This window comes from Panthera uncia, chromosome B1 (genome assembly GCF_023721935.1).
Source record: "Panthera uncia isolate 11264 chromosome B1, Puncia_PCG_1.0, whole genome shotgun sequence".
Taxonomy (NCBI): Eukaryota; Metazoa; Chordata; class Mammalia; order Carnivora; family Felidae; genus Panthera; species Panthera uncia.
In genome coordinates, this window is record NC_064811.1 from 20,896,131 (window position 1) to 20,922,783 (window position 26,653).

General features: G+C 41.0%; 2 protein-coding genes across 12 annotated transcripts in view; one reads left to right on the plus strand and one right to left on the minus strand.

Moving 5' to 3' along the window:
- The window catches only part of LOC125923550 (small ubiquitin-related modifier 2-like), a 46,157-nt gene extending 32,345 nt beyond the window's left edge, over positions 1-13,812 (minus strand). Inside the window, exons 1-4 of one of the 10 annotated variants that reach the window (XR_007458076.1) lie at positions 13,363-13,795; positions 11,170-11,494; positions 3,747-3,928; positions 3,082-3,222 (exon numbers count right to left, since the gene is read on the minus strand). Coding sequence is in view for 1 of the 10 variants with exons in the window: in XM_049631887.1 (XP_049487844.1) it covers positions 5,935-6,222 (288 nt within the window). In the remaining 9 variants the exon portion in view is untranslated. Of the gene's footprint in view, positions 1-3,081; positions 3,938-3,957; positions 6,345-11,169; positions 11,495-13,362 lie in introns of those variants that run through there. The other 9 variants (XR_007458075.1, XR_007458074.1, XM_049631887.1 and 6 more) reach the window with 9 other exon arrangements.
- TBC1D19 (TBC1 domain family member 19) overlaps positions 1-26,653 on the plus strand; it is a 146,737-nt gene that overhangs the window by 85,145 nt on the left and 34,939 nt on the right. The gene's annotated exons all lie outside the window — the stretch shown is intronic.

Sequence of the window (26,653 nt, forward strand, 5' to 3'; positions counted from 1 at the left end):
AATGGAGATTTTAATGATAGGCGATTAAGAGGAGGCAATTAACTTCATACGAGCAACTAGCGAAACCAGAAGCCACCTTGTTTACCAGAGAAACAGAGAAAGAGACAGCTAAGAAAAGTCTTGCTGGGGTTGAAACATGTTTCAAAGACTGGCCTCAAAAATGACTTCTGTAAAGGATTCAAAATTCAATGGGATCAGACTGGTACAATTTATGCCTCAGGGTGTTGTTAAAAACAATAGAGCAATCACCTGTCAATCGGTAGAGCCTAACATGTGGTTGTGATACCAACAGGGGCAGGAAGCTTAGCAGAGGGGTCAGAGAAAGAGACCATTAAGGAGAACGGTGCTAAAACCTGTGTCATCGAGGAGTGACTGTCCACACAAGACTGTGCCCTCTAAGATACATCAGAGGTTGCACACTGGAGAGAAATAAGCGTCAATAAAATATTCCAACCAAGTCAGTAAACAAATAAGGAAGCAAACTCAGCTCTGATGGAGTCTCATTTATTTTTGCTTTTGTTCCTTGTGCTTTTGGCATCATATCCAGGAAATCACTGCCACGACCAATGTCAAGGAGATTTTCTCCATATATGTATTTTTTAAGTTTCTTTATTTTTGAGAGACAGAGTGAGAGTGAGCAGGGGAGGGGCAGAGAGAGAGGAAGAGAGAGAGAATCCCAAGCAGGCTCCACGCTGTTAGTGCAGAGCCCAGTTCGGGGCTCGAACTCACAAACCGTGAGATCATGACCTGAGCCGAAGTCGGATGCTTATCCAACGGGGACACCCAGATGCCCCTCCATGTTTCTTCTTTGAGTTTTATGGTTCAAGTCTTAAATTTAAGTCTTTCATCCATTTTAAGTTCACTTTTGTGAGTGACATAAGATAGGGTCCAATTTCATTCTGCATTGTGATTATCTGGTTTCCCAGCACCAATTTTTGAAGTACTAACCTTTCTGCATTGAATATTCTTGGCTCCCTTGTGAAATATATAGGGATCTACTTCTGTGCTCTTGATTCTGTTCCATTGGCCTATGTGTCTGTTTTTATGCCAGTACCATATGGTTTTGATTATTGTAGCTTTGAAGTATAGTTTGAAATCAGGAAGTGTAATGCCTCCAGCTTTGTTGTTCTTTCTCAAGATTGCTTTGGCTATTCTATACTAGTTTTAGGACTGGTTTTTCTATTTCTGTAAAAAAATGCCATTGGAATTTTGACAGGGATGACATTGAATCTATAGATGGCTTTTGGTAATATGGACATTTTAACAGTGTTATTTCTTCTGATGAATTAGGGGTATTTTTTCATTTGTGTCTTCTGCAGTTTTGTTCATCAAAATCTTATCAGTGTACAGATCTTTCATCCACTTGGTTAAATTTATTCTTTAGTATTTTATTATTTTGGATATTATTGTAAATGGGATTGTTTTCCTTATTGTTTTCAGATGCTTTGTTCCTAGTGTATAGAAATGCAGCTGTTTTCTCTATGTCGGTTTCTGTTTCCTGCAACTTTACTGAATTGGTTGATTAGTTAGTGCTAGCAGGTGTTTGGTGGAGTCTTCAGGATTTTTTTATGTATAAGTTCATATTAATGCAGGCAGCCTGGGCCTGAGGATCCAGAAGGGGTCCCACAGGATAGGCCAAGAGGGTCCCTGGCTTCACACAGGATGGAAATCAAACACAAGCCAGCAGGAGGTGAAAGCAGAGTTTATTGAAGGGAGAGAGAGAGAGCAGATACACACGGAGTGTCTGCGAGACTCAGAAAGGAAAAGAGGGAGTCTTTGCTTGGGGCCTTGGGTTTTTATTGACGACTGGGATCTGGTGCACATGTCTTCTCAGGCATCCCCAAACCGGTCAGAACGAAGACAGGGTCTAGGCGACCAGCATAAATCACTTATTCCATGGAGCCGGGGGGGTCTTGGCATCAAGGTGTTCAGTGACAGTGGTCTGGCATATGCACATAATGGCCTCGCCTGGTCACTCCTTAGATGTTATGTATTGTGCTAGAAGACTCCAAAGAAATCATTAACTCTGTGCCTTACAAGGAGGACATACATTAAGGCAGGGCGGGTCCTAGCAAGAACAGAAGCCCGAGAAGAAGCAAAATGAAAAAGAAAACCAACTTTTTTCTCATGCTATCCCTTCGGTTTCCCTGTCTCATTGCCTGCTATGGGATTTTTATCCTCCTTATTCTTAAGGGGTGTTGAAGGGTGAAGGTCTCGTCTTCTGTAGCTTCTTCAGGCTGAAAGGGATCGAAGACCCTACCTCCTGGGAGGTATAAAAATCCCAGTTAAATGAAGGGCCCCTAGTTGTAGATTGTCAAAGGTGTACGTGAGGCTTCAACCTGGGAATAAAATGGCTCCTAAAGAGCACCCGTTCTGATAATTTTTCTGACATATTCGTGCAGAGCATGCAACAACAGTAGCCCCCACAGCAGAGAAAAAACGCTAGCATAACTACTGCTATTGCTAGTAAAAGAAGTTTTTTCCACCAAGCCCATATACCTCCACTAGACCAGGAAGAAATCCAATCATTGAGGGAACCAGAGGCGTCAGACATTGCTTCAATTTGGGTGCGCATGTCAGCCAAAACGTCGGATATGTTAGCTGAGCTATCTGGGATGTATACGCAGCATTCAGTTTTAATGATAGCACAGGTTCCTCCCTGAGCTGCTGTGAGTATGTCTAAGGCCATCCTATTTTGTAATACAGCCTTTCTCATTAATGTAACTTCAGAATTTAACAGCGACAGTCCCCGCATAGAATCATTAAGGGCTTTTGTGGTATAGTTTGTGAGGGCCTCTACATGCCATATTATGTCTTCTATTCCCAGTTGAGGCACAAAAATACTTAACAGGTGATCATACCAGTGGAAGACTGACCGTGTCCAGCGATGAAGCAGATAGGGATAATTTGCAGGCTTCGGTATTTCTTTATGCCAACTCCCTTGCATCCAGGGAAAGCCCAGGGTACAGCGCCCTATCCATCCAGGAGGTAGCCAGGGCCACAAATTTGCGCCACACAGCCACTGAGTTCCATTAGGCGCCAACCACCTGATGCTTGGCCGTCTGAACCAGTCAGTGGCAAACCAATCGGTTGCTTGTAAAACAATGGTATGGGTACAGTCTCTTTGGGAGAGCCATCCTAATTCACGGGTACTGTTAGGCCAGGCATCATAGGTATGATTTCTTTGCTCCCAACACAAAAGAGCTCTCTGATTTAAGTGACCTATGGTAGGAGTAAGCCACATAAATTCATCCCATACTTGAAAATAACCATCATCAGTATATCTCATATTGTTAGGCTTAATTGTTCCCCACAATGCTTGTTTATTTTCAATATTAGCGTTGGCATATTCATTCATGATTTTGGCAGTCTGGGTGTAGGAAAAAGGTCTTTCATGGCCTGGAGAATTCCAGGTGGAATTTACCATAGGCCAATAAGAAACCTTTCTGTTAGTGATCGAGATGTCACTATATATGCTCGTATTTGGGCTGAAAACCATATCTTCTATGTATTGGCATAAGTAATGCCAGTCTGTGCCTTGCAAAGGAGAAACCCACCAAGGGAGGCCTGAGGTGCTGGATAAAGGGAGGAGGCCACAAATCCAGCAGGAACTTTTCTGTAAATTATCAGCGTAGTTTTGAGCCCATTGCAAAAATAAATTGGGGCCGTTTAATTTCCCTAGAGCTAGATACGGAAAGAGTAAACTCAGAAAAGTGAAAGATTTTAAAAGCTTCATCGAGCCTTACTTATTGGTCCTTCAGAGCAGCAACTTGGGGTTTTTCCTCGGGTTCTCAGGAGTGGGTAGGTGCTAGGAGCTTCAGGTAGACACTGCAGCAGGTATATTCTTGAAAAGATATTTTAAATCGTTGACAGACTCACAGGCATATGTGTCTCCTTCTTCCCTTGGAAGCGGTATCAAAGTTGGCTCCTGTAAAGACTCAGGAGAGATAGGTTTGATTCTGGACAAGTGAACCCAGCTGGAGATAGTTTGACTCTACTGCTGTGGGGGTGCTGAGTCAAACTTGACAGGGCCCTTCCCACCGTGGTTCGAGCTGATCTTCAGTTGACCCCCTTTTCCTTGTTTTGAATGGTACCTTCCTGCTAGTATTGGCACAGATTGCTTGTCTTCAGTGGGATATGGAAGTATTTTATTTCCATGCTTTTGGAGAGACTAGTACTTTACCCAGACTACTAATATATTTTAAAATTTGGTTGGTTTCCTCAGCAAACCATAGAGCTGCAGTGAGAAAAGGTCTTCCATATTTTAATTTAAAGGGGCCCAATTTAAGACTCCTCCTTGGAACCACTTAGCAAAGCATCAGTAACATCTGTTACCATGTTTCACGAGTTCGTTGACAGAGTTTTGCCTGAGTTCGTTTAAGGATATGGTTCGTTTTGTCCATTTTTCCTGAGGATTGAGGCCTACGTGAGGCGTGGAGTTGATAGCAGATCCCTAGAGTCACTGATAATTGTTGTGTTATTTTAGCAGCGAAAGAGGGGCCATTATCACTTTGCAGATTCTGGAGAAGTCCGAACCTAGGTATGACTTCCTTTAATGAGGTCTTTTTTTTTTTTTTAATATTTGTTTAGTTTTGAGAGAGAGAGAGAGCGCAAGCTGGGGAGGGGCAGAGAGAGGGAGGCAGAGGATCTGAAGCAGGCTCTGTGCTGACAGCAGAGAGCCCGATGCAGGGCTCAAACTCACGAACTATGAGATCACGACCCGAACTGAAGTCACTTAACCGACTGAGCCACGCAGACACCTCTTCAAAAAGGTCTTAGAAACCTCTAAAGCTCTTTCTATCCTACAGGGAAGGCCTCTACCCACCCTGTAAATGTACTCACATAAACCAACAGATACTTATATCCCAGATAGGGTGGCATTTGAGTGAAGTCAATTTGCCAGTCTTCCCCAGGGTAAGTGTTTGTATGTTCAAATGGCTTAATCAAGAGGAAAGGCATAGGATTGGACCTTGGGTCATTTTTGACACAAATCTCACATTCTCTGGTAACTTTTCTTATAGTCTTGGTTAGATTCTTTCCTCTGAATACTTGATGCAATAGATTTTCCATAGTGTCTCCACCAAAGTGGGTGGAGTCATGTATTTGCTTAATTCTTTTTTTTTTTTTCATTTTAAACAAGAAGTTTATTTAAACAACAAGATGCCTTGACTTGAAGGGAAAACTATCTAGGATCCATTTCTTTAAAAAAAATTTTTTTAGTGTTTATTTTTGAGACACAGAGAGACAGGGCATGAACAGGGGAGGGTCAGAGAGAGGGAGACACAGAACCCGAAACAGGCTCCAGGCTCCGAGCTGTCAGCAAAGAGCCCGATGTGGGGCTTGAACTCACGGACCGTGAGATCATGCCCTGAGCCGAAGTCGGAAGCTCAACCCACTGAGCCACCTAGGCGCCCCTGGGATCCATTTCTTTTAGAGTAGTTTATCCCTACTTAGGGACAGATTGCCCTACATGTAATACCTACATACAAAAAAGTTATAAAATTATCACTGCTTTCACAATTACAAAGGGCATTAAAATTCTTCGATCGCACGATCGTGGGCAAAGATTTTTATGTTGTTCTTTTTTTGTTAAACCACGAGAGCAAAACAACTTACTCGAATATAAAGATAAGAGCTGAAGGAGCATGCTACTAATGGAGAAAAGGGATATTTTCACGGAACCAGTATTTTTCCCCACTTGATGTCAGTCAAAACATACCATTGACCATTTATTTAAAAACAAATGCAGTGTGGTTGTGCACATACACAGTTGCTCTATGCACAATAAAGGAACGGGGAAGGGAAAATGAAGGAACAGAGAAAGCTGTACTGTAGTAGTCATGATGTGGTAGAACCGAATTGTGGTTTTCTAATTGAGCCTATCTTCTTGGTCTGGAGGAACCGAGTTCTAGAGTAAAGTGGCGGGATCCCTGCTTAGTAGCCACCTCCTGTCTGCTGCTGGAACACATCAATTGTGTCTTCGTCCTCCATTTCCAGCTGTGCAGGTGTGTCCGTTTCCTTGATCGGGTGTCCATCGAATCGGAACCTGACCTGCCTCATTGGCAAACCCTGCCGTTCACAGTAGGCTTTCATCAGTTTACTGAGTAGCGTATGCCTCTTAATCTTAAAGTACACCACAGAACCATCCTGCCCTGCCACCTTCAAATTAATATGATCATTGTTCTTAGTCGTGACTTCTTGCTTGGGCTTTTCGTTGGCCATGGAGAGCGCCGACGTCCCCTCAGCTGCCGCTTCCCCAAAGAGGTACTGTGTCCACACCGAGCGAGCACACAAGCAGCACCGGGAGCGGCGGAAGAAGGCTTAATTATTTTCCATTGCGATGCCTTGGGGAGTACATACATGTTATTCAATATATACCTTCCCTTTGAATCCATTTCAGATCCCTCTGTGAGGCGCATTGAGCCTCAGAGGGAGTATAGTTTGGGCTTATTTCTTGCAGAGGAGTTTTCTGGAATTAGAGCTAAGACCCGTGTAGCAAGCTCTTCCTTCCTTGCCACCACTCTTGCTAGTCTATCCGCAAAATTGTTTCCTTTACTCATCGTGGTTTGGTCTGTTTGGTGTCCTTTACAGTACACAGCTGCCATCTCCTAACGAAGCCGTATAGCCCCTAATCATGTTAAACATTTTCTCTTTGTGTTTTATAGGGGAGCCTTTTGAATTTAATAGGCCCGTTCTTTGCAGATGGCTGCATGAGCCTGAAGTATTAAGAAGCCATATTTAGAAGCAGTATATATACTTAACTCTTTACGTAGTTGTAGCGCTTGGATTAAAGCAATTAGTTTGGGCTTTTGTGCTGAAGTCTTTTGCCTCAGTCATACCCTATCGGCTAATAATAGCCTACCTGGTTTTTCTGGTTCCCTCATGCATAAAGCTCCTTCTGTCTGGAGGCCATTCAGCCTCTGGGTTGGACAAAGTTTTGTTCTTTAAATGAGGCTGGCTTGAATACACTTGTTCTGTAATATCCACACAGGTATAGATTGGAAGCCCCTGCTTGCCTTCATCGGGTAATAGAGTAACTAGGTTGAAACCTTGACACAACCTGAGGGTTAGTTACATCAGGGGTGTCAAGGAGGAGGGCTTGGTACCTCAAAAATCTCCCTCCTCGTAACCATTCATGTCCTGACCTCTAAAACCCCTTGGACTTGATGTGGGATCATGACATCCAGATGTTGTCCTAGCATAAAGTTGCTAGCTTCTCCAGCTAGTGGGGCAGTCACAGCCACTGCTCATAAACATCCTGGCCAGCTTTCTGCTACCAGATCTAACTGTTTGGGGAAATAAGCCACTGGTCTAGCAACAGGTCTGAGTTTTGAGTGAGGAGTTAGGATGCCCAAGCCTCTTCCTCTCCTTTCTCACACACGTAAGGTGAAGGGCTTTCCCAGGTTTGGGAGCCCCAAGATAGGAGCAGTGCTCAGCATTTTTTTTTCTTCAGACCTTTGAAGCCTTGGTGGCAGTCATCATTCCATTCCAGGGGTTCTAACTCACGTCCTTGTAATACTCTATAAAGGAGTTTGGCCATAAGGCCATCCCCGGGAATCCAAATGCAACAAAAAGCTACCATGCCTAAGAAGGCTCTTAACTGCCTTTTGGTTTGAGGTACTCAAATATACAGTATGGCCGTTTTTCTGTCCTGGGCTCATCCATGTCTGTGCCTCTGGAGTGAGAATGTAGCCCGCATGTTGAGCCTTCTCCTTAGAAGCCTGGGCTTTCTGGGGAGACACTCTGTACCCCCGCTGTCCTAAAAAGTTAAAGGTGAGGATTGTGTTTTCGTCAGAATCCTCCTGTTGGGCTGGCAGTCAATGTATCATCCACACGTTGAAGCAACTTTCCATTAATCAGTTGTAAATCCCCTAGTTCCCTTTTTAAAGTGCTCCCAACAAATTCGGGCTGTGTCAGAAGCCCTGAGGCAGCCCTGTCCAGGTCAACTGGGAAATCTCACAAGTATCAGGGGTAGTCCATGTGGAAACAAAAAGATTGGAGTCAGGGTGTTCTCGTGTGCAGAAGAAAGCACCCTTTAAATCTAAGATCATAAACTAGTTTGTATCCAGAGGAACTGGAGTCAGTATAGTATAAGGGTTAGAGACCATAAATCCTGGATAAAGCATTTCACCCCATTTGGCTTCTTAACTAATAGAATGGCGGTATTGCAGGGTGACTGACAAGGGGTTAATAATCCATATTTCAAATTTTTCTTTTTAAAAAAATTTTTTAATGTTTATTTTTGAGAGAGAGAGACAGAGCACAAGCAGGGGAGGGGCAGAGAGAGAGGGAGACATGGAATCTGAAACAGGCTCCAGGCTCTGAGCTGTCAGCACAGAGCCCAACGCGGGGCTAAAACTCACGGACTGTGAGATCATGACCTGAGCTGAAGTCGGATGCCAACCAACTGAGCCACCCAGGCACCCCTCAAAAATTTCTTAATCAGAGGCCAAATACCTTTTTGTGTCTCTGCTCTTTGCCTTTTCCAAGGATATTCTACATGTGGTCTTAGGGAGATAAGAATGGGTGAAATATTCCTGGCTCTCCCAGGAAATTCTGTTTCCCATTGCATCAGGTATCATTCTGATTGCAGTATGGCGTGGTATACTATCTGACACATAAATGTTATTTCCCACTGGCCTGTCTAGGCGTCTTAATCATCATAAGCTTTGTTTTCTCTGCATTTGGTTCTGTCAGTCCTATTTGGATGGCAGTTTGTGGCTTAGCAAGGAAGCCACTCCCCGGTAAAGGAGTAAGGCACTTAGCTATCCAGAGAAAGCTTTGTGAGAGCAAGAGCGAGTCCATGCCACAAGCTAGTAGACAAGTAAATGGTCTCCCCTGTGGCCATCTATCTATTCCAGTAACTGTACAAGAGTGCTGGGACAGAAGCCCATTGTGTTGAGTCAGGACAGAGTAAGTGGCTCCTATGTCCAATAAAAATTAAATTTCCTTACTTGCCACATGAGGGATCACCCGAGGCTCCTGGCTCCTGATATGTTATGTTGAGATGTCGGGGATGAGCCATAGGAGAGGTTGGGCCCCTTCAGTCCTCCATAACTTTGGCCAATAGAGGTTTTGGGACTGGACCCATCTTCCTTTTGAGGTGGGAATGATCCTTTCTCCAGTGGCCGTCCATCTTACAGAAGGCACATTGATTGGGGCCCGGCTTTTTGTGAGACTTTGCCAGACTCTGGCCTCACAGGCTTCCAGATGAAGTGATCCTGGAGTGCAGGGTTCCCCAATGCCATGGCCAAAAGCTGGGCATGGCATTTATTTTGGACAAATTCATCCCCCTTCTCTGACCTGTCTCTGTTATTAAAGATGGCAAAAGCCATATTCAACAGTTGGTTCCTAGGAGTTTGGGACCCAGTAATTGCCTTCTGTAATTTTCTCCTGATGTCTGCTGCAGATTGCAGGATGAATGCACAACCCACAATGACTGCTTTTCCAGGGAAATGGGGTCTGTATGAGTATACTTCTGGAAAGTCTCCACCAGAGGACCTCCAGAGAGGCTCCAACGAGAGCTGGGTTTTCATCCTTTCCTTGAGTTACTTGCCCTTATCAAAATAACTGGCTTAACTATACACGGTCTCATTCCCTTCTCTACAGTGCCACAATGAGACAATAATAAGATCTGTAGGTTCCCCCAAGTCAGATCAAACACCAGAGTCAGTTCCATGATGTCAGGTGCCTCTGCTGATTTAGGAATTGGGGCCATGCAGCCTTTATATCGTCCTTTGGGATCCTGATACAGGACCATAAAGGGTAACACAGAAGGCACTTCATTCCATTTCCCTTCCCTCTTACAATATAAATCAAGCTGTAAAATGGTATTGTAATCCAAAGTCCCATTTGCTGGCCAGATTTCTTGGTCTCCTAAGTGGATATTGGGGCCAAGCCTCATTACAATAGAATATTAACTTCTTCTTTTTCAACTTATCCAACATAAAGTGTGCCTAATTATGTGACAGACATCCTAACAGGCAATCCGTTGGAATGCTCACTGTTGCCCCCTTTGAGGACCATAATCAAGGAGTCAGGCTGGGGCAAAGGGAGGATAAGATTCTAGGAAAGTATTGTTCACAATGCCAGAGATCTAAGGCAGAGCATGGAGTCATTGGCCACAGTGGCCCCAGCCTAATGAGTAGGATAGAAGTCATGGAGTTTCCTAGGAACCAAAAGGGGAAAAATCATCTCTTAAGGATAGGGAAGCCCGCTAATGCAGAATACTATGGTCAGAGAATATAGTTATGTAGTGGCAAGGAGAACAATTTAAAGGGAAAAAAAGGAGAAAATTCAGAGGGGTAGAAAGAGGTATAGCAGAGTGATAGGGTCAGGCATAGTGAGCAAGAGGGTGCAAAAGATTCCAGCTTGCCACATGTCTCCTCCCCCATCCAACAAGGAGACATCCACGTGGCAGTGACCAGCCTGCCATGTGTCATCCCTATAAGCGGAAAACCCAGTGCAACTGGGGGCACCAGGACCACTTCTTTATTCTAAGATTTGGGTCCTCAGCGGGATTGGCTACCAGTCCCCAACACCATTCCAGCATCCCAGAATTGCCACGAGGAGACATCCACCCGGCAGTGGAAAAGAGAGCGAGCAAGTGAGCGAGAAAAAAAGAGAGATGGAGAGACGATTTGGACTCTATTCTAGGAAAAACCTGTTGTGGATTGAATGTGGATCGAATGTGGATCAGCCGTAGGCCTATCTTCCACTCTTTTCTGCTTTGGTTTCTCCCAGTGGCAGCCCAAAACCACCATGGGGGCTCAGAGCCCTGGATGATCAATCCACCTGTGTGCTTCCTGGGGCGAGCCAAAAACTACTGTAGTAGGAGGGGGTGGTTTCTATGGGACCACTATCTATCTCGAATAATCTGTGATACTTCCCTTGGCCCTTATTTGCCTAAGAACACCTTTCAGCGGGGAGGAACGTGCATCCCTCTTCTTCAGAGCTGAGCAACTCAGTCTCTCACGACAACTAACAGCCTTGAAGTTGTCTGGAAGCCAGAGTAAAAAAAGTTTCAGAGCTGAGAGAGAACGGGGATTAAGAGAGCAGGTTTGCAACCAGTTTTTCCAGTTTCCCTTCCCCACTGGAGAATGGACCAGTTACACATTGACAAAAATTACATCAACGTTAAACCAACTGTTTCCCAGAGGAGGAACTTACCGGTTCCTGAAAGCCAAATTGTGCTTTGCAGACTAAATCTGACGCTACTGCTGTTCTTCTGAGGGTCCCTTTGTGGTCGCCAAGATGATGCAGGCAGGCTGGGTCGAAGGACCCAGAGGGAGTCACACAGGACCAGCCAAGATGGCCCTTGGCTTCACAAAGGATGGAAATCAAACTTGAACCATCAGGAGGTGAAAGCAGAGTTTATTGAAGGAATAGAGAGAGAGAGCAGGTACAGTCGGAGTACAGGAAGTCTTTGCTAGGGGCCTGGGGTTTTTATTGATGCTTGTGGTCTGGTACACGTGTCTTCTCAGGCATCCCGGAACTGGTCAAAACAAAGACAGGATCCAGGTGTCTGTCATAAGTCACTTATTCCCTACAGCCAGAAGGTCTTGGCATCAAGGTGTTCAGGGACAGTGGTCTGGAACATGCACATGACGGCCTGACCTGGTCATTCCTTAGATGTTATCTGTTGTGCTAGAAGACTCCAAAGAAATCGTCAACTCTTTGTCCCTCATAAGGAGGACTTACATTAAGGCATGTGGAGGGCAGGGGTGCAGGCCTCAGCAAGAATAGAAGCCAGAAAAGAAGCAAAGGAAACAATTTTTCCTCATGAGGTCCCTTCGGTTTCCCTATCTCCATAACGTCCGCAAATAAAGACAATATGCTTTTTTTTTTTTCTTTCTTGCTATTCAGATATCTTTTATTTCTTTTTCTTACCTGATTGCTCAGACTGGTCTTTCAAAAACACCAATCCAAATGCCACTTGTGTGATGAAAACCAAAAAGATTAAAATCCCTCCCAGGGCCTACATGACCCTATGTCTCTGGCCACTTCTCCAGCGCCACTGTTTACCTGTTGTGACATTCTGGCACCCTGTATTTCAGCCACCCTGATCTTTTCACTGCTCAAATTCCTTGTATTCCTTTCTACCTCAGGGCCATCAGACCTACAGTTCCTTTGATGTGAAAGACTGTTCCCTTCTCCTCTTCTCCAAGGAAATTCCTCTTTTTTCCTTCAGCTCTCAGCTAAAATATCCCTTTCCTCACATAGACCTTCCCTGACCTACTCCCTACTTCCCTACACAAACACACACAACAAGGTCATGGCCATCTACAGTGTACTTTTAAAGTATTGTGTAGTACTTTTCATACCTTTTATTTATAGCTCTTATTATGGCTCATTTGATTATTTTATGATCGTCTCTTCCATATAAATTCGGTAAGTGTTTTGGTCCCCACTGTTAATTCTAGCGCATGTCATGCTATAGATACTGAATGAAAACGTTTATTTTAACATCAGACTTTTTTTCATTGATGAGGTTTGATTTTTTTTCATTGTTGAGAAAGAAGCTTTCTTCTTTTATCTGAAAGCGTAATTTTAGTAATTATTGGCTGACCAAAGTTTCACTTTCATTGTATGGGGATCTAGATTTCCTTAAATGGAGTTTAGTTCTAGATGTGGCGGATTTTTTTTATGAACTCATTCCTAAGGGAAACAGATTAGTTCATGTTGCACAGTATTAAAGACATAAAACAAATGAAGCCAAACAAACTAAATGCTACGTGACAAAAATTTTAACTAGTTAAATTTTTTTGGTCCTTCCAGTGCTAATTATTTTGATCCTGAACACGAAACTGTTATGACACTAAGCACGAATACATAATAATATCAGCTAAGGGTCAGCGATGGCATGATTTCTAGCATGTTGACCGCTCTGCTTCAGTGTGTGGGGAGAGAAAGTATAAAGGTGACAATTTCATCCCATTTGGTGACTGGACAGAAGAGGATTGTCAGTTTTAACTTACAATTACAAAAGCTTTTTGGTGGTGGTAAAGGGGGCTTTACCACCAGGTAACAGGTAACAAAACTGCCTCCTTCAGTGAAAAGAATTAGTAAGGGTATCCTTTTAAATGAGACTGGTAACAGGGGCGCCTGGGTGGCTCAGTCAGTTAAGCGTCTGGCTCTTGATTTCGGCTCAGGTCACGATCTCACAGTTGTGAGATCGAGCCCCGCATCAGGCTCCGCGATAAGCGTGGAGCCTGCTTGGAATTCTCTGTCTCTCTCTCTGGTCCTCACCTGCTCTCTCTCTGTCTCTTTCAAAATAAATAAAAAAAATTTTTTTTTTTAAGTAATAAATGAGGGTGGTAACAATTTCTTGAAATAAGGGCCACAATGAACCCTTGAACGTACCAGCCTGCTTCTCCACAGTTTCGCTTTCCATGGTTTCGGTTGCCCATAGTCAGAGGTAGTTCAGAAGCAGATGATCTTCCTTCTGATGTACAGTCAGGAGATCGATGGTAGCCTGAGGCTACATCAACTGCCTATGTCATTTCCTTCACTTTGTTTCATCACGTAGGCATTTCATTATCTCACATCCTCACAGAAAGAAGAAAGTGAGTATAGTATGAGACATTCCGAGAGAGACAGACGATATCCACATAACTTATTACAGTATAGTGTTATAGTTCTACTTTATTATTAGTTATTGTTCTTAATCTCTTACTATGCCTTAATTTATAAATTAAACTTTACCGTAGGTATGTATATGTAGGAAAAAACATAGTATATATAAGGTTCCATACTGTCTGTGGTTTCAGGCATCCACTGGAGGGTCTTAGAATGTATTCCCTGCAGATTACGGGGGACTATTGTGTATTCATTTTGCCTCTCCCACCCAAACCTGGAAAACTTATAAGTGACTGAGTCCGACAAACAGGATGATTTTATGAACAATGGATGTATTCTCTGAGAAAAGCAGAATGGTCATCGGTAAATATTTATTGATCTCTATATTATATGTAAATTATATTACCTTTGATGCTAGCTAAGGAGACAAAACAAGATAAAACATGTTTTGCAATTGTTTTAATGTGTTTGTGTAAAACATTGGATATTAATTAATGTCACAAAGAGTAATATTGTAGGAATGTGCTTTAACCTTTATTTTCCATTTTTATCAATATTTTAGTCCAATTGTTTTTTTTTTTTAGATTGTAAATAATTTTTTTCAGTCATAGATCTCATGGCCTTTGCTACTTTTAGTACTTCAGTAAGAACGCTAAAATAAGCTTTACTGCGGATCTTTATCCCTCTAACATAAAGAAAAGGATAATTATAATGCCTAAGCTTTGTGTTGGGAATTATGCAGAACTAAATTTTCCTCATGTTGATGGTTATTAAGGAAACACTTTCCATGAGCATACCTTTTTTAAAAAAAAAATTTTAATGTTTATTTTTGAGAGATGGAGAGAGAGTGTGAGCAGGGGAGGGGCCGAGAGTGAGGGAGACAGAATCCGAAGCAGGCTCCAGGCTCGGAGCTGTCAGCACAGAGACCGACGCGGGGCTCGAACCCACAAACCGCGAGATTATGACCTGAGCCGAAGTTGGATGCTTAACCAACTGAGCCACCTAGGTGCCCCCGTGATCATACCTTTTAATAATTTATTTTACAAGTAGTCTGACTTCTAGAGAGAAGTTCACTTTGTGTAATAAAATTGTATGCATTGAAAACAATATTATCAGAAATTGAGTTCTGATTTTTCTCTGGGAAAAAAATTTATTCGGATATGTGTCTGTTTGTGTGTGCGTGAGAGAGAGATAAAACAGAGGGAAGTTTGTTTTATTGTGCGTTTTTTGTTTGTTTGTTTGTTTGTTTTTTAATCATTAATTACAAGCTTTCCTTTGGCAGAACTGCTTAGGTACACGATTGCTTTATGAGGAAATTATTGGTAATAATGGAGCAAATTTAATGTTTCTGGCCATGCCTTAGGACATAACCCATTTATTGAGTTTTGGGACTAGACTACAAAATTAGATGGCAGGGGGCATTTCTGCATCCACAGATAGATGAGAAAACCTCCAGTAATCCTTCTTTTTTTTTTTTTTTAATTTTTTTTTAACGTTTATTTATTTTTGATACAGAGAGAGACAGAGCATGAACGGGGGAGGGTCAGAGAGAGAGGGAGACACAGAATCTGAAACAGGCTCCAGGCTCTGAGTGGTCAGCACAGAGCCTGACGCGGGGCTTGAACTCACGGACCGCGAGATCATGACCTGAGCCGAAGTTGGACGCTTAACCGACTGAGCCACCCAGGCACCCCCAGTAATCCTTCTTTAAGGAAAACCTGGGTCTGTGTTACAAGGATGCTCTAGATACTGCCCCTGAGTGACCCTAAATTAGTCAGTTACCTAAATTTTACAGGCAACAACCCTGAATATTATAGAAATAATGTTTTGAGTAATAAGTCAACTTTTTCATATTCCAAAGTTTAGTTTTTAGTTTGCATGAAATTCTTAAAAATGCTTTCTGATATTGAAATTTTTAGATTGTCAATTTTAAAATGTGTTCGGAAGATGCCCCTTAGTCTATGTAAGTAAATGGGGAAGTTAAATCATTTTGGGGTTCTGGTATAGCATGACAACCTAAAAAAGTTAACATATGGTCCAAAGTGTATACAATATTCATAAAGAAGAATTCCTATATAGTAAAGGGAAGACATGGGGACTTACTCTGTTGTGTGGTAAGCCTTCTATCCTGTGCCTGGTCGATCTAGCATATGCTCAGCAGTAGTGACATATAAGAATATGTCATAGTTACAGATATTTCAGTGCCACTGAATGGGGTTTAAGAAAGGCCCAAGGGCAATCAAATATCACTTATTCATGTCTCCATATCACACCATATCAAGTGTGTTCTCTTGCAAGTACTGTGTTAGGTCCCGCATAAAAAGATTTTATGAAGCTCACATTTTAGTGGAAAATGAAGGGAAAGGCAGTTGCACGGTTATAATTTGATAAATGTTCTGATATACGTTTATGTAATGATCCATGCAAATAGAGTTAAAGCAGATATAAATTCTAGGAGTAGCATCGTATACAGTTTAGCGGTGGCTTCGGAATAGAAATGTTGTAAGAAATGTCTGGTTCTTAAAGGCAAGGAGTTTGGAGGAGAATGGGGACAACAAAAATGAACACCAACCGCGTGCAGACAGTAACTGGTGAGGAGAGATTAGCTTAGCATGGCAGTGAACAGCTCGAGCGGTTCAGGTTAGCCTTAGTGAGCACCTGATACAGAGCAAGGTCAGTGTGAGCTGACAGGAGAGAACAAATAAAGATGTGTCAATGCCATGATCTATCTTTATAATCGCTTCCTCTTGAATACGTGTTCAACTCCCTTGCCTTCCTCCTACTTTCTAATAGTAATTACCTGACAAAACCTTAACCCCGCTGGAATACAATTCTCCACCAATTCTGTGGTGGCGGTGTGCATTTGAACGTGGCTGGAGGAAAACACGCAACTAGCTGTGCTTCATTCACTCATTCATTCATTCACTCATTTATAGTGAGCACTAGCAGGGGAGAGGGGTAGAGATAAAGAGAGAGAGAGAGAGAGAGAATCCCAAGCATGGGACTCGAACCCTCGAACCATGAGATCATGACCTGAGCCGAAACCAAGAGTCAGACGTTCAACCTACTGAGTCACCCGGGAGTGCCTGTACTTTAAATTCGTGACCGCTAACCTCCAGAGAGTCGTTCCTTCTGCCCAGATATTCTACTTCATTTCCCTAGCCCAGTCATCCATCCATTCTGTTATCTAGCCAGTCTCTTCGATGACTTTGCACACCTCCCGAATCTTCGTACCCCCACCTCTTTTTCAGATGATGGCTTTGAGTCCTCTTTCTGAAAAAAGTGAAAGCTCTGAGAAGAGACCCCCCCCGCCCCACATATTCCCAGCACCATATGTACTGTACCTGCACCCATATGCTCAGCTTTTCTTTCATGTTACTAGAGATAAACTGCCCTAGCTTTTGTCTATGAGAAAACCAACATCTGCATCTGGACACTAAAACTCATGTCCCTTTGGCACTCAAAAGCAGTGCAGTTGTTAGTTTTTCTTTTCTTCTTCTTCTTCTTTTTTTTTTAACTTTATTTATTTATTTCGAGAGAGAGAGAGTGCACATGTGAGCAGGGGGAGGGGCAGGGAGAGAGAGAATCCCAAGCGGGCTCAACCCCGTCAGCGCAGAGCCCCCACGAGGACTTCACACTCACAAACCGTGAGATCATGACCTGAGCTGGAATCAAGGGTCAGACGCTTAACGGACTGAGCCAGCCGGGTGCCCCTATTAGTTTTTCTACTGTCAATTTTCCCCTATCTACTGGATCGCTCCTCTCAGTGTACAAATGTGCTGTCATCCCTCTCATCTAAAAAACAAAGCAAAATAAAATGAAACAAAAATCTTTCTTGATCCCTATTCTTCCAGCTACAACCCCATTCCTCTGTTCCCTTATTCAGCAAAACCTCTTTTAAAAAAATCTGTAGATATTGTTTTCAATTTCCGTCCTCCTATTCTCCCTTGAATCCTCCTTTATTCCATTTCTTTTTGTCCAGCTGTTCCACTAAAGTCACAAGTCCACTAAGTCACAAGCGACTTCATATTGCAGAATCTTGTTCCCACTTCTCGTCTTACTCGTTTCATTCAATTCATCACCCCCCTTTCCTTGTCTTCTCTTTATTCACTTGTCTTCTAGGATATTGTGTGTTTTAGTTGCCTTCTCTCTTACCGGCTGGCATTCTCATTCACCTCGTCTCGTGTCTCATCTCCTTGTCTTACCCTGGAGTACCCCCAAGGATAAGTCTCTGGACCTCTTTTTTTTTTTTTTTTCTCTTTGCATTTGGTGATCTCATCTATTCTCACAGTTTTATATCATCTGCATATTGACAACTCCCCATTTTATATCTCTTTCTGGACCTCTCCCTTAAATTCTAGACTTACCTATGTGCTTCCAGGGGGCTTTTCTTCTACCAAAAATCTTATTACCCCAGGCTCATTTCCTGACCACTTCTAGGTCCCTAATTTAAGTAGCAAACTTCTCCCAATATATGTGCCTGCATTATCTGTCTTGTCTGCATTATTTTTTTTCCATTGCACGTAGCATGTGACGTACAGTATTATTTTTAACAGTGCCTGCCACACAGCATGTGTTCAGTAAATATTTGTTGGAAGGAGAGAGGGAGGGAAGGGAGAGAGAGAGAGAGAGGGAGGGAGAGCGAGCAAGCTATCAAAGGTAGATTTCCGTAACTGGCTGCATATGTAGGTAGAGAATCAAGAATGACTGGATTTTCCGGTTTCGGATAGTTTCAAGCATGGTGGCTCCGGGAATTCAGATTAGACACTCAGAAAGAATGTACAGGTTGGAAGTCACACAGAGAAGGGGAAGGTTTTAAAAGTTTGTTTTTTTTCTTATAAGAATGTGATAAGAAGATGAGAGCCCGTGCCTAGGCAAGAAACTAGACCAGAAAGAGGCCTTTGTTTTTTTTTTTTGTTTTTTTTTTTTTCTCCCAGTATTCTCCAATCATTGCAAGTGAGATCGTTAGCACTGTTATCATCTATTTATGCATGGCCTGTTAAGTTCCAGGATCCGCTGCAGATACTTTATTTACTTTAAAAGGAATTCTTATCTGCAAGGTAGGTGTATTCCCATTTTACGGATGAAGAAGCAGAGACTCAGAGCGAGGCCAGATCCGCCCAATTTCAAAGCCCTCGTAAGCCACTTTGCCCTTTCATTTATGAAAATGCAAATCAGGGAAGAGTGTTTTAAGAATCGGTTTTGCAAATTTATCATTTGAAATTCTCCCCATCGGTGTGAGTAAAAATGCAAGAGCCAGAAGTGAAAAAAGTTGTGTAATAGTTCTAAGTGATTTCCAATTGATACCCATTGTTTCTTATGTGCTTTTTAATAACTTATTTCTTAGAAACATTCACCATAAATTTTTTCAAGACACTAAAGAAAACTGTACGCTTGAGTAAATGTTTTGTAGCTATATATAGACATTTTAGGTGTAATTCCGCTGTATAAACCGTAGTTGAGACTTACACATGCAAGTTCTTACAGCTCTTCTAAATAAAGTACGTCATTACCATGTGTGACCTCATCCTCATCAAGTTCAGTTTTCACTTAATTACTGAGTAATCAAAGTTAAGCTTTCTAGTTAATTATCTAGTTAATTTCTGGTTCACTGAAATTGTCATCTTTATATAATCACAACTTTTTTAAAAGAGTTCATTTATTTTGAGAGAGAGAAAGAGAGCACGTGCGAATTGGGGTGGGGCAGGGAGAGGGGGAGAGAGAGAGTCCCAAGCAGGCTCTGCACTGCCAGTGTGGAGCTCAACACGGGGCTCCAACCCAGAAATCATGAGACGATGACCTAAGCCACAATCAAGAGTCAGACGCTTAACTGACTGAGCTACCCGGGCACCTTCACAACATTTTATAGCAAGTTTACAATTGAACTGTTACTTCCTTACAGTTACCAAATTGGTATCTCAGGAGCTAAAACAACTCTGGTTAGAATGGAAGTTGGCAGATCTTCGCTTGCACACGAGGCTGGCACACTAGTGCATAATGTCTGACGTATGACCTCTCTCTGGCAACATCCCTTTACAGGCACCAATATTCGCTATAGAGTGGTCTCAAATATCTTGCCTTCTCTGCGGCAAAAGACTTGAGGAGTATATATTTAAGCACAGAGCTTCTCCTGACATTAGTATGTTCCCACTAGCCTGCTAAGGGAAAGTTAACGAAGACATTTCTTTAGGAATTGTTTTCCCTCCAGACAATGCTAGAAAGATATGTGTAGGAATATTTCTTTTGCATTATTTTATTTTACTTTAATTGTATTAGTTTATTATTGGTTGTTTTAGTTTATTATTATATTGGCTGTATTACTTTATTAGTTATTTTAATTGTATAGTTTATTAGTGCTGCTATAACAAATTACCACAAATTTAGTTGCTTAGAACAAATATATAGCTAGTTAGTTAGTTAACATACAGTGCAATATTGGTTTCAGGAGTAGAATTCAGTGATTCGTCACTTACATACAACACCCAGTGCTCATCACAAGTGCCTTCCTTAATACCCATCACCCATCTAGCCACCCATCTAGCCCACCTCCCTCTGTCAACCCATAGTTTGTTCTCTATCATTAAGAGTCTCTTGTGGTTTGTTTCCCTCTCTTCCTTCCCATTCCCATTCCCATGTGTTTATCTGCTTTGTTTCTTAAGTTCCACAAATGAATGAAATCACATGGTATTTGTCTTTCTCATTGACTTATTTCTCTTATCATAATACATTCTAGCTCCATCCATGTCATTGCAAATGGCAAGATTTCATTCTTTTAGACGGCTGAGTAATATTTCACTGTAAATATGTACATCACATCTTCCTTATCCATTCATCATTTGATGGACATTTGGGCTCTGTTCATAGTTTAGCTATTGTTGATAATGCTGCTATAAACATTGGGGTGCATGTATCCCCTTCAAATCTGTATTTTTGTAACCTTCGGGTAAATACCTAATAGTGCAATTGCTAGATCATAGGGTAGGTCTGTTTTTAGTTTTTTGAGGAACCTCCATACTGTTCAATTTCTTTTTATAAGAGTGGCTGTACCAGTTTGCATTCCCACCAACAGTGCAAAAGGGTTCCCCTCTCTCTGGATCCTCAATACCTGTTGTTTCCTATGTTGTTCATTTTAGCCATTCTGACAGGTGTGAAGTGGTATCTCATCATGGTTTTGATTCGTATTTCCCTGATGACTAGTGTGGTTGAGCATCTTTTCATGTGTCTGTTAGCCATCTGGATGTCTTCTTTGGAAAAGTGTCTATTCATGTCTTCTGCCCATTTCTTAACTGGGTTATTTGTTTTTGGGGTGTTGAGTTTGGTAAGTTTTTTATAGACTTTGGAGACTAACCCTTTATCAGATATGTCATTTGCAAATATCTGCTCCCATTCTGTACGCTGGCTTTTAGTTTTGTTGATCATTTCCTTCACTGTGCAGAAGCATATTATCTTGACGAAGTCCCAGTAGTTCATGTTTGCTTCTGTCTCCCTTGCCTTCCTTCGGCAATGTGTCTAGTAAGAAGTTGCTCCGGCTGAGGTCAAAGAGGTTGCTGCCCATGTTCTCCTCTAGCATTTTGATTGTTTCCTGTCTCTCATTCAGGTCTTTCATCCATTTTGAATTTATTTTTGTGTATGGTGTAAGAAAGTGGTCCAGTTTAATTCTTCTGCATGTTGCCGTACAATTTTCCCAACACCATTTGTTGAAGAAACTATCTTTTTGCCTTTGAATATTCTTTCCTGCTTTGTCAAAGATTCATTGGCCATCCAGTTATGGGTCCATTTCTGGGTTTTCTATTCTGTTCCATTAATCTATGTGTCTGTTTTTGTGCCAGTACCATATTGTCTTGATGACTACAGCTTTGTAATATAGCTTGAAATCCAGAATTGTGATGCTTCCAGTTTTGCTTTTCTTTTTCAGGATTGTTTTGGCTATTTGGGGTCTTTTGTGGTTCTATACAAATTTTAGGATTGTCTGTTCTAGCTCTGCAAAAAGTGCTGGTGGCATTTTGCTAGGGATGGCATTAAATGTGTAGATTGCTTTGGGTAGAATAGACATTTTGACGATGTTCTTCCATGAGCATGGAATACTTTGCCATTTCTTTGTTTCCTCTTCAATTTCTTTTATAAGTTTTGATAGTTTTCAGAGTACAGATCTTTTACCTTTCTAGTTGGTTTTTTTCCTGTGTATCTGTTTTTGGTGCAATTGCAAATGGGATAGATTCCTTGATTTTCTTATTGCTATATAGAAATGCAACAGATTTCTGCACATTGGTTTTATATCCTGCAACTTTGCTAAATTCATGCATTAGTTCTAGCGTGTTGTTTTTTTTTGTGTGTGGACTTTCTTTCAGGTTTCTAGAGTATCATGTTATCTGCAAATAGTGAAAGTTTAACTTCTTCTTTGCTGATTTGGATGCCTTTTATTTCTTTTTGTTCTCTGATTGCTGAGGCTAAGATTTCCAGTACTATGTTAAATAGTAATGGTGAGCGTGGACATCCTTGTCTTGTTTCTGACCATAGGGGTAAGGGTCTCAGTTTTTCCCCATTGAGAATGATATTAGCTATGGGTCTTTCATAAATGGCCTTTATAATGTTGAGGTATGCTCCATCTATCCCTACTTTGTTGAGGGTTTTTATCAAGAATGGATGATCTGTTTTTCAAATGCTTTATCTGCCTCTATTGACAGGATCATATGGTTCTTATTCTTTGTTTTATTAATGTGATAAATTATGTTCATTAATTTGCCAATATTGAACTGGCCCTGCAGCCCAGGAATAAATCCCAATTGATCACGGTGAATAATTCTTTTAGTGTACTGTTGAATTCAATTTGCTAGTATCTTGTTGATAATATTTGCATCCATGTTCATCAGGAATATTGGCCAGTAATTCTCCTTTTTAGTGGGATCTTTGTCTAGTTTGGAATCAAAGTAATGTTGACTTCATAGAATGAGTTTGGAAGTTTTCCTTCCATTTCTATTTTTTCTGGAACAGTTTGAGAAGAATATGTATTAAGCTCTTCTTTAAATGTCTGGTAGAATTTCCCTGGGAAGCCATATGGCCCAAGGACTCTTGTTTGTTGGGAGATTTTTGATTACTGATTCAATTTCTTTGCTGGTTATGGGTCTGTTCAAATTTTTTATTTCTCCCTATTTCAGTTTTGGTAGTTTGTGAGTTTCTAGGAATTTGTCCATTTCTTCCCGATTGCCCAGTTTGTTGGCATATAATTTTTCATAGTATTCTCTTATAAGTGTTTGTATTTCTGTGGTCTTTATTGGCTGTGATTTCTCCTCTTTCATTGGTTTTATCTATTTGGGTCCTCTCTTTGATAAATCGGGCTAAGGGTTTATCAATTTTGTTAATTCTTTCAAAAAACCAGCTCTTAGTTTCATTGATCTGTTCTACTGGGGTTTTTTTGTTTGTTTGTTTCTATTATTGTTTATTTCTGCTCTAATCTTTATTATTTCCCTTCTTCTGTTGGGTTTAGGCTTTATTTTCTGTTTCCTTTCTACCTCCTTGAGGTGTAAGGTTAGGTTGTATATTTGGGACCTTTCTTGCTTCTTCAGATAGGCCTGAATTGCAACATACTTCCTTAGGACTGACTTTGTTGCATCCCAAAGGTCAAAACCTTTGGTCTGTCACGTTTTCATATAAATTGGAGTTATAGATGTCAGAAAGAATATAAAATTATTATCAAGTATAGATGTATAAAAATTCAAAGGAATTAACTGAAAGCTATTAGAACTAATAAAATAATTCAATTAAATGCATATTTATCAAATAAAATATTAAAATTATTTACTCTTGTAAATTCTATTCTATGTATTATATTTCTATGTATTTGCCCTACAGAGATACTCATATGTGTATGAAATGACACAGTAAAAGGCAAATTATTTTGGCACTGCAAGAAATAGCATAAAATTGAAAATTATTTGAATGTTCTTTTATAAGGGACTAACCCATTAAATAAATTATGGTTTATACTTATAATGAAATGCAAGGTAGCTCTTAAAATGAAGCAGCTCTATATAAAGTAGCAATGTGTTCATATGTACTGGTATGAAAGGATGTCTGAAATTCATTGTTAACTTTAAAAAAAAAACCAAAAAACAGCGGCACTGGGTGGCTCAGTCGGTTAAGCATCCGACTCTAGGTTTTGGCTCAGGTCATGACCTTCCGGTTCGTGAGTTCGAGCCTCGCGTCAGACTCTGTGCTGCCAGTGCGGAGACTGCTTGGAATTCTCTGTCTCCCTCTCTCTCTCTGCCTCTCCCCTACTCATGCTCTTTCTCTCTCTCTTTCAAAATTAATTGATTTAAAATATATATTTAAAAAAAAAAAACAGATATGTTCTACCTTTGGAGCTGACACTGCTGTTGGGAAGGTTCCCAATAACTAAATCCAATGACCGGTGGTCAGTCCTCCTCTTAACTGATCTCTTAACAGCATGTGACCCAGTTGTGCCCTGTCTTCACTTGGCTTTTAAGACACCACACTCTTTCTGGTTCTTCTCTTACTTTACTGGTGACCAGAGGCAAATCTAGCATTTTGGGAACCTGAAGCTTATATAATTTGGGAAACCTTTTAAAGATATAGAATATAATGTTACAAATAAATCATAATTAGGTAAGAACACACATAGTTCTTTAGAACAAGGGGAAAATCATGACAAATTATTAGAACAGTAAGAAGTTCAGGGCCCATTTTTCTGAGATCATATTAGGCAGTTTATTAGAAATGCATACATAGAAACATTTTCTGATCACAGCCTGATTTGCCCTCCTTATTTAGAGCATGCTATACCTCCCAGCAATTCCCAGCACCCAAAGGGACCCATGCTAATGAGAGGTCCTAACGCCCCTTTATTAGCATCATGGGAAATCTACCTCTCTTGGTTTTCCTCAATCTCTAAGACTCGTTCCTTCCCTTCTCCTTCATATCTTAATGTTAAAGTGCCTCAGGTCTCAGTTCTTCGTCTTTTTCTAGTTATACTCACTCACTTGCTGATTTCACCAAGTTCAACTCTCTTGTGATTTTCATTATCATGTATATGTTGATACCTTCTAAATTTACATCTTCCGTCCACACTTCTCTCCCAATCTCCAACTGCCTATTCAATACCTCCACTTAGATTTTTGGAGATATCTCGAATTTGGTATGTTGAAAACTGAACCCTGATCTCACTCCCAAAATTGTTCCACTCAACTTTCCCTATTTCAGTTGATAGTAACTCCATCTTTCCAAGCACTAAGCACCTAGAACAGTGCCTGGTACATTGTAGAAACAGAAGGAAAGAATTAGTGAACTGATTTTTAAAAGATAATATCTGTAGAAGTCATTCAGAATGGGGCACGTAATAAAAGTAATTAAGAGATATGGCAGGTTGAGTAAGTGTAGCTCAGTCCTACGTGTCATAGGAGTCAAGTAGAAGTGAATAGAGAATGGGGCAAAGGCATCATTCAAAAAGATAATGGTTGAGAATTTTCCAGAAATGTGGATAAACAAAATTTAAAGTTGAAGAAACACGACAGTCGTGAGCCATATAAATAAAAACAAATCCCAGGGGTGCCTGGGTGGCTCATTCAGTTAAGCTTCCAACTCTTGGTTTCAGCTCGGATCATGGTCTTGCAGTTCGTGAGTTCAGGCCCCACATTGGGCTCTGCGCTGTCAGTGCGGAATCTGCTTGGGATTCTCTCTCTCTCCTGTCTCTCTGCCACTCCCCTACTCGTGTGCTCTGTCTCTCTCTCTCTCTCTGTCTCTCTCAAACATAAATAAATAAACTTTAAAAAATAAAATAAAATAAAATAAAAACAAGCCCCAAATTAAATATACAGTGGGGAAAATACAGAGTATAGAATAAAATTAAAATGATAGTAGTGGTAATAGTAATTGCAGCTAACATTTTAATAATATTCACCATGTGCTAGGCACTTTTCTATACACTTTATGTATATTAATTAATCCCACAATAGCCTCTGATGTAGGTATTCTTAGGGTCTGCATATTACACGTGAGGATATTGAAACACCAAGAAGTCTGGTAACTTGCCCAATGTCACACAGCTAGTAAGTAGTGGAATAGAATTTCAACTCGAGTGGTGCAGTTTCAAACAGAATTCCAAATGGGTTAATGCATTTACCACAAAATGAATTTATCAAAAATGCTAGGCAAGTGGCAAGATTTCATTCTTTTTTATGGCTGAGTAGTAATCCATTGTATTTATATACCACAACTTCTTTATCCATTCATCTCTCTTGCCATTTGCGGCAACATGAATGAATCCAGAACGTATTATACCAAGTGAAACAAGTCGGACAGAGAAAGACAAATGCCATGTGATTTCACTTATATGTGGAGTCTAAGAAAACAAAACAAATGAACAATCCAAAAAACAGATTTATAAATACAGAGAAAAAACTGGTGGTTGTCAGACTAGAGACGGGTGAGGGGATGGGCAAAATAGGTGAATAAGAGGCATAAGCTTCAAGTTATAAAATAGATAAGGCATAAGAATGAAAAATACAACATAGAGAATATAGTTAAGAAAATAATAACTTTGTATAGTGTTAGGAGGTAACTATACTTAGCAAGGGTTGCACTGCTCAATGTATAGAATTGTGGAATCACTATTCTGAAACTAATACAACATTGTATATCAACTATACTTCAACGAGAGGGAGACAGAGAGAGAGAGAGACCTAGAGGAGAGAGAAGAATAAAAGATATGTGAATTTGGAGGCTGAGATTATAGCTATACAGTTTCAAGCCAAGGAACACTTGGAGACACCAGAAGCTGGAAGAGGCGGGGAGGAATCTCCCCCAGAAGCTCTGGAAGGAGTATGGCCCTGCCTCTACCTTGATTTTGGATTTCTGGTCCAGTAGAACTGTGAGAGAATAAATTTTTATTGTTTTAAGCCACTAAAAAAATGCTAGACAGAATTTCCTGTTTGAGTCAGGATGCGCTGGGTTATACTGCGATAACATACAAGCAAAAAAATCTCAACACAGGTTGAGATTTGCTCGTGGTCATGTCCCTCTGATAGGATGGGACCTAGGTCTGTGTCATCCTCACTCCAGA